The 16,818-nt window shown below is 37.5% G+C and overlaps 2 protein-coding genes and 1 long non-coding RNA gene across 4 annotated transcripts; all 3 read right to left on the reverse strand.

Annotated features, from left to right (window-relative positions):
* Nucleotides 1–536: 536 nt before the first annotated feature.
* LOC112166618 (beta carbonic anhydrase 2, chloroplastic) lies at nt 537–1,884 on the reverse strand (the record flags this gene model as incomplete). Its single annotated transcript, XM_024303495.2, has 7 exons — nt 537–707; nt 811–916; nt 1,028–1,113; nt 1,220–1,273; nt 1,424–1,540; nt 1,653–1,701; nt 1,823–1,884. Coding segments are annotated over 7 exons (645 nt in total), but the record flags the coding sequence as incomplete, so codon positions are not given.
* A 1-nt stretch (nt 1,885) lies between these two features.
* Nucleotides 1,886–2,625, reverse strand: LOC121049511. Its single transcript, XR_005800537.1, has 3 exons — nt 2,535–2,625; nt 2,259–2,340; nt 1,886–1,999 (listed from the first exon to the last, which is right to left on the reverse strand). It is a non-coding gene; the product is annotated as an uncharacterized LOC121049511 (long non-coding RNA).
* A 3,672-nt stretch (nt 2,626–6,297) lies between these two features.
* LOC112166619 (carbonic anhydrase 2) lies at nt 6,298–9,198 on the reverse strand. Of its 2 annotated transcripts, none has more exons than XM_024303497.2 (9): nt 9,135–9,198; nt 8,780–8,857; nt 8,341–8,454; nt 8,166–8,214; nt 7,427–7,543; nt 7,287–7,340; nt 7,114–7,199; nt 6,819–6,924; nt 6,298–6,684 (listed from the first exon to the last, which is right to left on the reverse strand). In XM_024303497.2, exons 2-9 carry the CDS (start codon nt 8,839–8,841, stop codon nt 6,523–6,525), a joined length of 750 nt encoding a protein of 249 aa, XP_024159265.1. In that variant the 5' UTR covers nt 8,842–8,857; nt 9,135–9,198; the 3' UTR covers nt 6,298–6,522. The 2 variants fall into 2 exon arrangements, with proteins under 2 accessions (XP_024159265.1, XP_024159264.1); XM_024303496.2 differs by having other exon boundaries at nt 9,131–9,193.
* Between the last annotated feature and the right edge of the window lie 7,620 nt (nt 9,199–16,818).

Genomic DNA, 16,818 nt, shown 5'->3' on the forward strand with positions numbered 1-16,818 from the left:
TGAACCGAGACTGAGTAGTCGGGTTTGATTTTGGGTCCACAAAATTCCAAGACGGGACCGGACCGCGCCCAGCCCTATACTTGAGGGTCTGTTCGTCAAGAACTCAGGATACAAGTTTGACTTCGCAGTTCTATCTTGCACGTCCATAGAACTACTGTAAGCATGCTATCATATTTAAGCATTATGCTTCACTATTTAGATATGCACTTAAGGTTTAAGGACAATATATAAAACCAATGATGAGGATATGCATGCGGTTTGAAACATTTTTTACTTTCTTTTAGTCTTTGAAACAACATTGTTATATGGAGTACGTACCAAAGTACATGTACCAAGTTATGCTATACATGTCTTTTACTTTCTAAAAAGACAAGGCACATTTAAAAGTTCAAAGAATAGAACGCAAAACAACAGTAATTAATTATACGTGGGCATTGTGAGAAAAATCAAAATACAATTAATAGTCATTGCAGTCCACAAGGGACGATCTAGTTTATTTGTCATCACTTATTCACAAATCTCCAAGAGCATGCAAATCAAGATTGTACGATGATGAGGTTTGAAATGTGGGATTTGAGCTCCCATAGCTCGAAAATTCCATTGACAAAGTCATAGTATCCACCCCGAAGTGCTAGTTTTTCATCCAAGTGTGCCTTTTGAACAAAGGGGTAGGTAAGTAGGTTTGCCAGTGACAAGTTTACTGATTCCTGCATAAAATTATGACAGAAAAATCATGCTGAGAGTCATGCAAAGTTATATATATGAAGCTAATTTTAGCCAAAAATGAAAGTTAGAGCATAATTAGCTTACCCTTGCACATCTTTCACATTGTTCATGGAAATCTGCACTCCCAGCTTCTGCAATAACCTCAGCCTTGGCTGGTAAACTCATTTTCACCCATTCATCTATAAAGTCGCTGAAAATGTCAATCATGGAGATGCAAAGCATCAGAAGGATTAGAATGATTTCTGTTCCAGCTTATATGTTATGCAATGCAGCAAATTTTGAATATGAAAAGAAGCCTTACAAGGGCTCAGAGCCATCCTCCGGATAAGACATTAGCCTCTTTATTCCACCACAATTACTGTGTCCCATTACCAAAATATTTGCCACCTATAAAATTTTCTCCTTGTTAGTTAGCATTCAAAAGTGAACATGCATGTATGCGTTGACATATAGGATTAAAGAAGTTCAACATAAAAAATTGCAAAATGTTCACCCCGAGTTCTTTGACAGCATATTCTATGGTTGCTCCAACTCCTGCATGTTTTAGCTGTGAAGCGGATAATAAATATTAGCTACGTACCGACGTACGTACGCATAGTAAAATGAATATATAAGTTATGATTACTTGGAGATAACTAATAAGGAACTGGGCTATAGTAGTTTGATTAATTAGATCTAGGTAAATTAATTAACAAACCTGATCAAAAGCAGGAACCATGTTAGCAATGTTGCGAACGATGAAGGCCTCCCCAGGTTGGAAGTGAAGAACATGTGAAGGACACACTCGAGAATCCGAGCATGCAAATACCATAAACTGCATATGAGATCAATTACCAACAAATTAAAACATATGTATCTTAATCAAATCATGATAATTAGAAATAAAGGATACCAATTATGGCCTAAAGATGGAAAAGTATACGTGCCTCGGGGCTTTGTCCTTGGGCAAGCTCATCAAACAAAGCTGGATTTGTGCTGCAAGAAGGAAATTGAAAGATATCAGTTTCTTGCATTGTGCTTTTAAAAGCAGTAATTTATGAGTTCAAAAACATACTTTCGTCAACAAGACAACAACAGAGTAATGTATATTTCTTACTCGAAGTAGCTGGTCTTGAAGTGCTTGAAGCCATCTATAATTCTTTTAACTGGGTCGAGTGGGCTGGCTATTGGGCTGGTCGGTGCATTTGGTTCAGCTCCTTTCAGGTCATTGCACTCAACCATGAGGTTCTGAAGTTTGGGAGCAGCTACATCTTCCAGGTCTTCCTTCTGATAACTACAAGCCGGCCATGTTAATTAGCATTTCATCATCGCGCGCCATGCGTTTATATATTTTAAGCAGCATATAGTATTGTTAGAAATGTAACATTTCATTAAGCAAGTTCGACAGTGGAATAACAACAACTATAATGTAGACTATAGTCGATCCTTTGCTCCTTTGGGAGTGAGGGTAGGTGCTAATTAATTTATGCATCAATTGTTGCATAATCCTCATAAGATAAGAAGATAGAATAGACTGGAGTCACTGGACTAACCTCACAAGCTTTTTCAAGATGAGATCTTGAATGTTGGTCAAATCAGATAACTGGCTAGTCATATATTTTTTCAAGTTACTTCCTGCAAATTAAGTAAAATGAATAATCATGACTTATTTCGGTACAAGGAAATATATTTTCAAGAGTGCTATTAACTAGAGCAAATTGAAGTATAAACCATGCTAATGAGATCGCTCTCTCAACCAAAAGGAAAGGATAGTTATGTAGATTGCTTGAAAGTTGAAAAAAATCAGTAACTAGCACATTTATACGTACATCAACCAACCATACGTTTTCAAGAGTCTTGATCTCTAGGAATTTAAGGACTATTTGTTTCTGCTAATCACTATAACAAAAACACACAGAAGCTCTAAATTGGGACATCTTTGCAGTGAGGGCTGAAGCTTCTATATATAGGCCAATTGCCCTCTTTCAGCTTCGAGTATTTGAGTCGTTTTTACCAATGCCACTAGTTTTTCAATATTATACCAAAATAAAAGGGACCTGCGAAGGCAGGCTGCCACCATTTCAACTATTGAAGTCGTCGTAAACAGTAAATATGGTCGGAAACCACCGCGTATGCCACCGTTAAATATTTCTTGATCGACTACAATCAGACTCCAAGGACGCGGAATAAGTACTACACCGATCGATCCATAAAACCTTAGTTTATGCAAAAGTTCGACAGACCCAAGGACGCGGTAATTAAAAGTTAGATATTTGTTATGTATATGCCCACAAGAAAAATGCATGCACTATCCTGATTAATCTATTAAGGAACGTGGCTATAATTTGTATATCACAATAAATGAACAGTCTTGTTACATCCCCCTCGAAATATGGTCCCAAAATTTGAATAAGAATTTTCTGTAAGGAGAAAGTATTACCGCATTTACACTAACGAGAATTGATAGTTAGATAATATTAAGTATATTTTTTAATTATTAAAAAAAAATATTACATATAAATATTAACGGTTGAGATCTGTTTAATCTGCTGGTTTATATGATTATCATATTTTATTGTTAGTATTGACTAAGAATACTAAGACTATATACATAATTAATCAAACATAATTATGAAGATGATCATTGATCAACGATCAACAATACGTATCTAAAACCTAATTAATTAGTTCAAATAATTGACGCTAGAAATTGGGCAACAAGCACAGGGGCGGAACTACATGGTAGGCTGTCTGGGCTGCAGCCTAGACAAGAATTTGACCCAAAAACCCTTAAGTATATGTATATTTTCTCTCAGCCCATAACCAAAGGAAAAAAAAAAAAAAAACTATCCGGAGACTGGAGCTACTCGACTTGAACCCACAAACTTAGGGATTCTGGGTAGCTTTGGTGATCAAATGGAAAGATCCCTGGCTGGGTTTCAATCAATTCTATCTCAGAGATTATCAATTTGAAGAACCAAATCATAAATCTCTCGATCATCAGTTTTTTCGCGGAGGAGACCAAGACAATATGGCATGGCAACAACGGAAAATTGGGGTTTTTGGAATCAGACGCATCACTGGTCCAGAGAATCTCTTCGATATCCATTTGGGTTGAGGTTATTTCTACTCCTTGATGGCTCCGCGTCTCTTTGGCTTTGAGGATTGCAGATGCCCCCTTGCCCCCTTGCCTTCAATTAGGTTTTACTTATGACGGTGAGTTGGGTTCAAGTTCTTACCTATACAATTGGTCACTGTGCTCTCTCTTTCTGCTTGGATAATTATCAATTAATGTTTAATTGTAGCTTTGAGTGCGTGAAGGCCAGGTTTGTTTTTTACTTTTGCTCAATTAATTTTATTGGCTCTCTGTTTGAGTGTTTGTTCTTGATTTTGTTAATCTGCATATTACAAGCTTAGGCTTATGGTGTACTTGTTTTACCGGATTCAACTCTAGCATAAATTTACATACCTCTAGTCAAGATTATGTGACTCCTTATTTTGGATCTTTCTTCATAAGTCCTTGTAAACGAGGCAGAGACTTTGTTAAAGAATCCAATGCAGAACCTTCTTCTTTCAATAGTTTAGAATGACAATCCTAAGTTGGAATTGTCATGGTTGTTCACGGCCAGGTTTTCTCCCTCAAGTAACCTTTCTCTCTTCTTTAGTTGCTCTTGATGTTTTATGTTTAATGGATACTAGACTCGATAAGGATGCTTCAGATAAGCTAGTTTCTAAGCTTCCTTTTGGTAATGCTTGTTGTATTCCAACGGATGGGCAATGTGGTGGCTTGATATTACTTTGGAATGAAATAAATTATAGTATTTCACTTGTTCTTGAACATTCTTGTTATATTCATTTTTCTGCTTCTCTAATCCTAAAAATGTTGATCGCTAGTACATTACATTTTTATACATGTATCCTCAAAAGGAAAAACAGTTTCTTGAATTGTGGAATGAATTACTTACTCTTAATACCTCTGCTGATACTGCTTGGTTTCTTATGGGCTATCGTCATTATACAGAAAGCTGTGAGCTATAGTCATTGTACCACATATATATTTATATATATATATATATATAAAAATTATAGAGAAATTAGTCTAATTTAACTGATTGCTAATTAGCCTATATAGGTTTTGGATCCTGGTTCCGCCACTGAACAAGCACGATGGATGTGCGAGTCTCCAGTGGTGGGCAGTGAAGATAGTTTTGTTCACAGACTTTATTTATTTGAGATTTTGATCCTGATAATTTTTGCATAGTTTAATCTCTTAGTATTATTAAGGTTAAAATTTTCAATTATGGTTCACATATGTTCATCACTTTATTAGAATATATATAAGGAGACATTGGCCATGCATCTCCTTCTTTCTTGCAAAAGCATAGAGCTCAAAACATCTTCAATTATGATCCACTATACATTTGTATTTTGGAAATTTGGAATCTAGTTCATAATGGGCAACCTAACATGGGAATGGCTAGCTAATGTGAACTTATTATGTGGAAGTTCCCATTTGACAGGGACTGATTTCTGTCATTAATCTTGGATAATTAGGATCAAGATTATATATTCATTTTCATTAACAGAAACGTGGCAACAAGCCCTTTGTATAATACGATAAGTACATTCTCCGCTTTCCATTAGTGCATTACTTGTCGTCAACCTTTTTTCTTTTTTGGAAAGTATCGTTAACCTATAGCTAGACGCCTAGACATTATGATCGTTGACATAAAAGTAATACTAGTTGACATGCATGCCATTTTGGACTCTCCCAAGTTTCCAGCTACTGAAAACAGTAGCAATAATTCGCTTTAATAAGGTAACAAGACTCATCAGCTACCACGCACATTCTCGGAAACAGGTTGGTGTATCATTATTGAACGAGTACAACTCCTAACATGTGTTTTTATGTCAACTACTATTAGCTTCTAAATCGATTCTCTTGGCATTGTATTACATCTCAATACTAAGTGACTAAGTGTGTAGTACTTACGAAATGAAATCGTTAAATTAGTTAGAGAGAAAAGCGACTATGTTTTAAGTATCAAAATTCAATATTATCATTGCTGTGAGGGAAATGATTGTTTTAATTATCTACAATGTAACCATCTTATTATCAAATGGGCAACAGAAAATGAAGTGAAACAATCTCATATTTGAAAATAAAATAAGTTTATAAAACCAATTCTTCAACACGCACGTTGAAAGTTGATATTCAAACATGGTGGCAACAAGCTTATTTCTCTCTAATTCTACTCGTAGTAAGCTTGAAATTAGTATATCACTTACCGGATACATGAGAAAAGAGCTATGAAGACCCAAAATAAACACATAATTCTTCTTATTGTTGGTACAACTACTCATCTCGTGTACTTGAGAGACTCCATCACTGGTATTAATTATGAGGTTTCTTCTATATTCAATGACATATTCTTTTTGCTACTATAAATCCATGAGTTTTTCTTTCATATTAATTGTACGGAAGAAAACATATAACCCTATTCTCGTCCCAACTAGTTTTCCACTCTCCCTTACTAGTTGTAATCACTTTTTTATTTACTTCTATGAACTGACAATTACAGGTACCAAATCGAAAACTGATTTAAAACTACAGAAACGAAGATTGTAATTCTGTTTCTAAAAACAGCACTCTTTTTTTTTGGCGGGAAAATGGAGTACATTTAAAGAAGAAATGACATAATTCAAGAAAAATCAACTGAACAAGCAACATTATACAGGCATTGTGACAAAATGCAGCACTTGGAGTTCCTCTTCTTTATTTGCGGTTACTTATTCAAAGACTTGCAAATTAAGCAACTAAGGTGCTATGATGATATTGTCGGAACCATGCTCCCAGAGCTCGAAACGTCCGTTGACAAAGTCATAGTAAGCACCCCGAAGTGCTAGTTTTTTCTCCGAGTGTGCCTCTTGAACGAAGGGATATGTGAGTAGGTTTTCCAATGACAAATTTACTGCTTTCTGTATAAAATTATCAAAGAAAAATTAAGCCGAGTGTAATCTAGTATTTTAAGTTTTTAACCACGAATTCATTATAACCAATTGCATGAAAACTAAATTATAAAGAGTATGTTACGGGAGCTCAATTAGCTTACCCTTGCGCAACGATCACATTGTTCCTGGAAATCGGTATCGCCAGCTTCCGCAATAACCTTTGTCTTGACAGGTAAGGCCATTTTCATCCAATCATCTATAAAGACCCTGCAAGTTTCAAATAGTGTAGGATGCAAAATAAATCATTAGCGCGATGGATAGTTCCACACACACACACACACACCTCGTACATAGATCGCAGATTAGACTTCGATGCTAATATAAACATAAGAGAAAGAATTTCCGATCATCTTACGCAATTAATTGAGCTAAAAGTTATGTAAATAAAATCCTTACAGTGGAGCGGAACCATCCTCGGGATAAGACATTAGCCTTTTTATTCCTCCGCAACTACTGTGTCCCACTATCAAAATGTTTTCTACCTGTAAAATTTTATCCTTCTAATTAGCATTCATAAACAGTAATGAAGAGGAATTATAGAAGTAAGTAGATAAATTTGCAATGTTCACCCCGAGTTCTTCTACAGCATACTCAATGGTTGCTCCAGTTCCTGTGTACCTTAGCTGTGAAGTAGATTAACAGATGACAAAAGTAGGAATCAAATTACAACTTTAGTTAAAATAAAGAAATGCAAGAGCTTAATTTGTACCTGGTCATATGCAGGAACCATGTTAGCAATGTTGCGAACCAGAAAGGCTTGTCCAGGTGTGCAATGAAGAACATGCGAGGGACTCACTCGGGAATCCGAGCATGCAAAGACCAAAAACTGCATCAGTTGGAGATTAATCGATTAGCAACAGTCTTTTTTTGACAAATGTATGTTAAAGTTTAATCACATCCAACAACAAATTATACACAAAATTTGAGTAGAATATGAGAATCCAAAACCTAATATGAAACATGTTTAAAGTTAGTATGAATGCTCTTTTTCTTTTCGGAAAATTCTGCTATGCCTTGACAGTGCAAGTGAACTGACAGATCTAACATATATCAGCTATCAATATTTATAAACAACTTTTTTTTTAATAAAAAAAAAATATACTTGATATGATCCAGCCGTCCTTTTTTTTTTGTGCAAGTGCACGTTAGTGCACCGAATACTCTTTCTTTATTTTCTGACTTTTAGAATATTGTTTGCCACAAATAAAATGAAAAATTCTTATATGCACTGACGGTGCAAGTGAACTAATAGATCCAGCATATCTCAGTCGTCGATGTTTATGGGCAATCTTTTTTTAATAACAAAAAAATGTACTTGATATTATCTAGCCGTCTATTCTTGTTGGTGCAAATGTATGTCAGTGCACTAAATACTCTCTCAAATAAAACAACTAAACATGTTTAGGAATAAGATAAGATGCCATTAATTATTCTTAAAGATTGCTTACCTTGGGGCTTTGTGCTAGGGCAAGCTCATTGAACAACTCTGGATTTGTGCTGCAAGATCAGCCATAATAGAATATTAGAATAAAGATAAGAAAACTTGAACAATATTATTTGATTTTCTTTTTTATCAGACGAAAAGAAAATAAACTTAATTTGAAATAATGTCGATCATCTTACTCGTAAAAGTTGGTCTTGAAGTGCTTGAACCCGTCTAAAATTGTTTGAACTGGGTCATCTTCCAGGCTCTCAGTTTCAGTAGCAACCACATCATCCTGGTTTTCATTCTCAGTGCTGCAACCAAGAAAACAACTATTTTAATACCTCATAGGTTCTTCTCTCTCACGACTCACGAAATTGCTTAAACTTTCACCTCACACCAATCCTTCTTTTAACTTCTTACATACATAATCAGCATATCTAATCTAGTGAAAATTACGATCTTGATTTTTCTTTTTATCATCGTCTTTTTGGTAATGAAAAACAAATTGAAAAATCATTCAGTCATAGATGGGAAGATTTTAGTTGACTAGCTGATACAAATCGAAGTCAAACATGTACAACAGCTAGCTGTATAGTACCAAAGATTTTGAGGTGACTAATGAGTAGGAAAATTAACCTGATCAGATCAGTCTTGAGCAGATCTTCAGTATTGACCAGATCAGATAACACGCTAGTCATCTTGCCTAGTTTCTTTCTGAAAAAATTGAAAGAACAACGAATATAGTTACAAGCTAGAAATATACGATTTAAATTTCACAAGATGATATTTTTAAATTCTAAGACAATGTTCTTGCCATCATCGAGAGAAACATGTGGAGTTTACAAGAGTTTCAACAATTGATCACACTAAGTCACTAGCAGGAGTAAGAAAATTGAAGATGCCGGTGTGTATATAGAATGATGATAATATTAACGTAATGTGAGCGTAGAACGAAACATATCTTGATCATGGTATAACCAACCGTACCTACGTTTTGGACGCAAAAACTTCTATGTGAACTCAAGGGCTGGAGCTTCTTAATTTGCACATCTTTCCAGAAAGGGCTGGAGCTCCTATTTATAGGCCAAGTCCAACATTACCATCCTTGAATTCATTGCTTGTTAACCATGGTTAGCTAACAGCAGAAAGTAATATCATTTTCTGGCCAATAATAGGAGGGAGAAAGAGGGAATAAAAAAAACAATAGCAGTCTCTTTCTTATTCTTCGTTCTTTACCAAATCCTAGCCAACCATTATCTCTATTCTTCACAGTCAAATAAGACAAGTTATGGAGAATGAATTTTCTGATATATTTTATTACACTCATTCTGTGGTGTATATATATATGTTACAATCGTACTACAACTATTGTGTACAACCGTACTACACAACATATACAAGGTAAGTAGTTACAACAATATATTCCCTTATAGTCTATTCCTAATAGGGAACGATGACTCACACTAACACTCCCCCTCAAGTTGGCGCATATACATCAACCATGCCCAACTTGCTTAGTGAGTCATAAAACGCCTTCCCGGAAACTCCTTTGGTAAGTACATCTGCAAGTTGCTCTTCAGTTTGAACAAAAGGAAAGCTAATAATGTTGGCATCTAGCTTCTCCTTTATAAAGTGACGATCAACCTCCACATGCTTAGTATGATCATGTTGTACTGGATTCTGTGATATGTCAATAGCTGCCTTGTTGTCACAATACAACTGCATGGTATTTTTGAGTTTGAAACCCAGATCACGTAACAGATTTCTCAGCCACAACAATTCACACACTCCATGAGCCATACCTCTATACACGGCCTCAGCACTAGAACGTGCAACAACTTTCTGTTTCTTACCCTTCCATGTAACCAAATTACCTCCCACAAAGGTAAAGTAACCTGATGTCGACCTCCTGTCTGTGATATTTCCAGCCCAATCTGCATCTGTTAAGCCACAAACCTCAAGAATGTTGTTGTGTTTAGAAAACAATACTCCCCTTCCTGGAGCTGACTTCAAGTACTTCAGAATTCGCATAACAGCATCCATGTGACTCTCACTCGGATTATGCATGAACTGACTCACCACACTCACTGCATATGCAACATCTGGTCTAGTATGAGCCAAATAAATCAAGCACCCAACTAACCTCTGATAGCGAGCTCGATCAGTAGGTACCTGATCTGGATACTCAGCTAAACAATGGTTCTGCTCAATAAGAGTATCAATAGGTCTGCAATCCAACAAACCTGCCTCTGTCAGCAAGTCAAGAACATACTTCCTCTGGCACATATAGATTCCTTCTCTCCCCCTGGCTACCTCAATTCCTAAGAAGTACTTAAGCTCACCCAAGTCCTTTATCTCAAACTTAGAGGCTAGCTGTCTCTGCAGTCTATCCATCTCAACAGTATCGTTACCAGTGATTACCATATCGTCCACATAAATAATTAGAGCTGTTACCTTCCCTTGTTGATGCTTGAGAAACAAGGTATGGTCTGAGTTGCTCTGCCTGTAACCAACCTTCCGCATGAATTGTGAAAATCTTCCAAACCAAGCACGAGGTGACTGTTTGAGACCTTACAGAGATTTTCTCAATTTGCATACAAAATCACCAGGAGAAGCAACTACATATCCCGGTGGAAGGCTCATGTACACTTCCTCGGCTAATTCTCCATGAAGAAATGCATTCTTGACATCAAACTGTCGGAGTGGCCAGTTTAAACTAGTAGTGAACGAGAGCAGAACCCGAATAGTATTCATCTTGGCAACAGGAGCAAAAGTTTCATCATAGTCTATACCATACGTCTGAGTAAACCCCTTTGCTACAAGGCGTGCTTTGTATCGATTCATTGATCCATCTGCATTATGCTTCACGGTAAACGCCCAACGACAAGCTACAGCCTTCTTGCCTTGTGGTGGAGGCACAAGTTGCCAAGTATTGTTCTTCTGCAACGCCTCCATCTCTTCATCCATAGCCTTCCTCCACTTTGGATCCCTCAATGCATCCTGCACTTTGTTAGGTACTGATACAGCAGATATTTGATTCACAAATGATTCATATGACTTAGACAACCTCTTAGTGGACATATAGTTTGCTACTGGGTATTTTGATTTGGCAGTAAGAGTAGGTTCATATCTTTTGGCTGATTGACCTTGAGTGGTCCTATGTGGTAACACATATTGCTCAACATTAGACTCACTACTACTAGTATCAGTGGATGGACATACCTCAAAAGGGTGATCTTCAGTACCAGGAAGCTGTGGGTCAGGGGTAGAAGCGATGGCAGGAGGGGCAATTGTGTCTTCCACCTCATTCTGAGTGATGGAAACTAGTGCTTGGGTGTCTGGAGCCTCTTCTGCTGGAGGCGGCGAGCTAATAGTCTCAACCGGATCCGTCAAAATACCTTATGGCTGTGTGGCTTCTCCTTCTATTTCTGATTCCTCCCCCTCTGCATGATATAGCTCTTCAAAATATGAATTCTCCCCCTGAAGAGCTGTATCTGAAGAGGAGAAATAACTCATGTCTTCAAAGAAAGTAACATCCATAGTGACATAATACTTTCTGGTTGGTGGATGATAGCACTTGTACCCCTTCTGATAGCCTCCGTAGCCAACAAACACACACTTAAGGGCCCGGGCATCCAACTTAGATCTCTGGTTTTTGGGCACATGAACAAAAGCAACACAACCAAAAACACGAGCTGGAAGATTATGAAATGATTGTAAGGAGACATAAAAGGCGAGAACCTCAAATGGAATTTTTTCCTGGAGGACACTAGATGGAAGATGATTGATAAGATGAGAGGAAGCATGTATAGCATCGCCCCAAAGATACTTAGGCATATGAGCACTAAAAAGAAGGGCACGAGCCATATCAAGTAAATGACGGTTTTTTCTTTCGGACACTCCATTCTGTTCTGGTGTTTGCGGACACGTGGTTTGGTGAACAATCCCATGAGTTTTAAAAAACTCTTGGAACACATGGTTAACATACTCCCCCCCATTGTCAGAACGAAAGACTTTAATGGTGCTATGATATTGTGTTTGAACAAGATTACGAAATGTTTGAAAAGCAGGGAAGACTTCATCTTTGGTTTTAAGAAGAGCAACCCATGACAATCTCGTACAATCATCAATAAACAACACAAAATATCTCATACCCGATACAGTGGGCTCTCTAGAAGGTCCCCAAACATCAGAATGAATCAACTCAAAAGGAATAACACTTTTATTAGAAACACTAGGAGAATAAGTAGCACGATGACTCTTGGCCAAAACACATGTTTCACAATGTAAAACTAACTCATCCACACCAATAAACAGAGTAGGCATGGTTTTTTTCATAAGACTAAAAGATGGATGCCCTAAACGGCGATGCCACAACCAAATTTCACTTAACTTATCAGAATTAGAAGTCAAAGCGGCTCGAGACTGTGCTCCTGGTTTCTCTTCTGCGTATGTCGGATCCAGATGGAATAACCTGCCCCTCAGATACCCCCGACCGACTATCTCCCTGGTGAGAAGATCCTGAAAAATCACATACATTGGATAAAAGGTTACAGAGCATTTAGACTCAGTGTTCAACTGTGGGACAGATATCAAGTGATGAGATAAGTCAGGCACATATAACACATTATGAAGTTCTAAAGTGGGAGTAATACGCACTGACCCTGACCCTAACACAGGAAAAGCCTCACCATTGGCATTGGTTACATAGGACACTGGTGGGGAAGACAACTCAATAAAATATGATTTGTCATAAGTCATATGATCGGAGGCACCAGAATCAATAATCCATGTATCAGAACCAACAAAGTTAGAAACCTTTAAAGCCATACCAATTTTACCTCGACCAGCTATAGAGGCTGTAGGAGTAGCTCCACCTGCTGTATGATGATCTTGGCCAACCACTCCATAGAAATCTGGTTCTTGGACCAAGTGAACAGCAGCTGCTTTCGCCTTAGGACGATAACCTTGCTTTTTAGGTTTCAGGTGTGGGTTCAACTTCCAACAAGTCTCCCAAACATGCCCAAGGTCATTGCAATAAGAACATTGAGGACGAGGGCGGTTGATGAAGCCTTGTGGGAAACCTTGCTGATGAAGTGGGGCTGAACTCTACTACTGAAGGAAAGGTGCCGGTGACTTGGCCTGAATGGCTAGGCTAGATACTTCAACCTGTGCATGTTTAACACTTTCCTGCTGAGACTCATCCTTGCGGATGTATGTAAAAGCTGTGTTCAAACTAGGAGGGTCTGTCATTCTGAGCAATTCTCCCTTAGCACTACTATGCTTCTCATCAAGTCCTCTCAAGAACACATGAACCCTTTCTAGCTCCTTCTCCTTCTGGTACCACACAAGATCTTCCTGATTCTTGATCTTGCAAGGACGCTTCTGATCAATTTCAGCCCATACATTATTCAGCTTAGTGAAATACACAGCTACTAGTTGCCCATTCTGTTGCATATTAGTAGCTTTGCACATCAATTCATGAACCTGTATAAAATCAGACTCATTTGTATAGAGATCTCCCAACATCTTCCATATCGCCTCAGCAGTTTCACACTCCTCCACCATCTGTAGCACATCATCAGTCATGGCTCGAAATAGAATTGACATTACAAACCCATCATCATCTTCCCACTTAGCATAGGCCTCCACATCATCTTCACTAGGAGCCTTCATTGTTCCAGTCACATGCCCCATTTTGTGTATCCCACGGAGATAAACAGACATAATCTTCTTCCATGTTCGGAAATTAGCACCAGTGAGTTTGGTACCCCCAAAAGAACCTCCTTCTGAGCTCTTGACAGAGACTTCAACCCTCTGGACCTCATTGGTCTTAGAACTCTGACATTCACTGTCATCACCACCCATTGCAATAATACAATAGAAAATACACAAATCCCAAAGTGCGCAGCGGAAATAAGAATAACAGATGTCTCCAAACAAAATCAAACAAATAGTAACAATTTTTTTTTTGAACCTGTTTGACTAAGCTGAATGGGTTGACCGAGTTTAGACGAGTTGACTCACTGAAGAGATCGAGATCGATCTTGAATTGGCTGAGGATGACGAGTGGGGCGACCTGACCGGAGATGGAAGCAATCAGACTGGAGGCGTGCAACCGGTATGAACTAGCAGCGACCGTCGGAAAACTGGGCCGTAGCAGAGAGTGGCTGAACTGTGAACTGGGCTATGGGCTGCAACGAACTGGCCTGTGGGCTGGTCTGAGACGAGTGACAGCGGTCTGGAACTGAATACAAAGACGAAGCCGATCGAAGATGAGAGACGGCGGTCTTGGACTGAAGACCAAGCCGATCGAAGATGAAGAACGACGTCTACTATTACCAATAGTAGAGAACGATGTCGTTTAACCCAAATAACTGGGTTTTAAGCAAACTGTCTTCCTCGGATTGAGAGAAGAATAAAAGGAAAAAAAAAAAAAAGACAAAGTCCTTTTCGGATCTTTGCTCTGATACCAAGTCAAATAAGACAAGTTATGGAGAATGAATTTTCTGATATATTTTATTACACTCATTCTGTGGTGTATATATATAGGTTACAATCGTACTACAACGTACTACAACTATTGTGTACAACCGTACTACATAACATATACAAGGTAAGTAGTTACAATAATATATTCCCTTGTAGTCTATTCCTAATAGGGAACGATGACTCACACTAACATTCACCAAAACCTAGCTGACCTTTAATTCTCTTTTCATCTTCAACTTTTGTTCAACAGAACCCTAAAATGCAATACCAAGAGGAAAATTGTATTCTTTCACGAAGAACCTTTTGAAAGTCAGAAACACTAAAGCCCAGCAAAAATAACTTGATTCTTGTTAGGTATTTGTACAGAGAGTTACTGCTGGGTGAAATCTTAAAACATGCATGTCTTGTCAAATTTTGGAAATGATCGATTGGATGGAAATTGCTCTACCATCTGCTAAGACGCTGGCGTAAGTCCCGAGAAATTAGGGACCTGCAAAGGCTAACTCGCTCCCACTTTCAACTTTCAAGTAATTGCACACTTGCATGTATATAGTTAATTATAGTCTTAATACGTGCACTGATCCAACAAAACCTTTGTTTAAACACCAGTTTAGTAATTCCTAGGACGTGATGAGATCGAGTTAGACTCTGTCAAATTTTTTATATTCCCACAAGAAAAACGCAGTATACTAATTAATAGACGTCATTGTCCATGCATGAGCTTAATTATATTTCTTTAATCCATATATGTTTTTTTTTTTAAACAAAACCTCACTAACTCGTGAGACCATACTAACAAGAATACATGAATCTTGTATTCTTTGTGTTTTGTTTTGTTTATTATTATTTTTTTTAAAGGGGTTTGAAACCCAGCCAGGCTCATTCCCACTGCCTGACTTATTATACTAATATTAGGGTTGGGCATAGAGGGGGACGTAATACCTTGACCTATAGCACCAGTACATAAATCTTCATAGAGTACATCCTGGATAATCACAGGAGACTCATCTAACCAAATATCATCTAGATAATTAAGACTAGCTAGCAAGAAGAGCCAATCTATTGGCAACATCATTTGCTTCACGGAAGATATGCCTAATCTGAACAGAGTGTAAAGATGTCAAATAAGACTTACAATCATCGATAATGTGCCCTAATTGAGATCGATCTTCCACAATTTGTTGTAACACAGCGACCACGAGAGTGATTGCTCACTTGTGGTAGCTGCGTTTTTGTTTTGTTTATATGCCCACAAGAAAAACGCACTTTTCTCTATAGAGAAGTTAAAATTCAAACTTAATTACAACTTTTAGTGTTTCCATTAATGATTAGACCTTCTAACTATTCAAAGATAATTATTCATCCAACTTACACATCAGTCATGTAGGCATGTTGGTTAGCTAGCTTAACTAACACCATGGAGATCATGGGTTCAAATCTCACTGACATTAGGAGTAGGGTGGGGAGTTACATGTGGTCCGGAATTAAAAAAAAAATTATAAAAAAAACTTACACATCAGTCAGGTAGGCACTTTCGCTTGATTGACACTTTGATCACCTCATGTTTATAAAATTTCACTTTAGTCACTCTATTTTAACTTCGACTATCACTTTAACCCGCCGGTGAATTTTTCCGATAAAAAAGGTCACGTGACGCCTCACATGTTATTTATAAGGGTTATTTTTGTCCTTCAAATTCAGAAAATTTCAACCTATATTCAAACCAAAATTCTCACACACATCTCTTCAACATTCTAAAAAAAAATCTCACGCTTTAGAAAGGGAGAGGATAGATTGCAAATCTCTGAACGTGGTATGAGTTAGTGATGGTGAACTATTGGAGCTATTTCAGAATCGATGGAGAGGCAGAACCAAATAATGGTAAACATATTTAAACATGCTCCCTTCGCGGAATGAGTTTTCTCACTATTAATGCTTGAGTACGTGGTTCAGAAATTAGGTCTAGGTTTGTTATTGACATTTGATTTAAGGTTTCGTAATTAAGAAATTGGGTTTAGGGTTTGATTATTGATATATTGGATTTAGGGTTTTCTTTTGTATCTACTGAACTGGAACTTACAGACCATATAAAAGTACAGGGTTACCTCTTTCTGTGTTTTATTAAGTAACTGCATTGTATTAAGTACAAGGTTACCTCTTTTTGTTTACTAGGCTTTACATTT

Source organism: Rosa chinensis, chromosome 5, assembly GCF_002994745.2.
Source record: "Rosa chinensis cultivar Old Blush chromosome 5, RchiOBHm-V2, whole genome shotgun sequence".
Lineage (NCBI taxonomy): Eukaryota > Viridiplantae > Streptophyta > Magnoliopsida > Rosales > Rosaceae > Rosa > Rosa chinensis.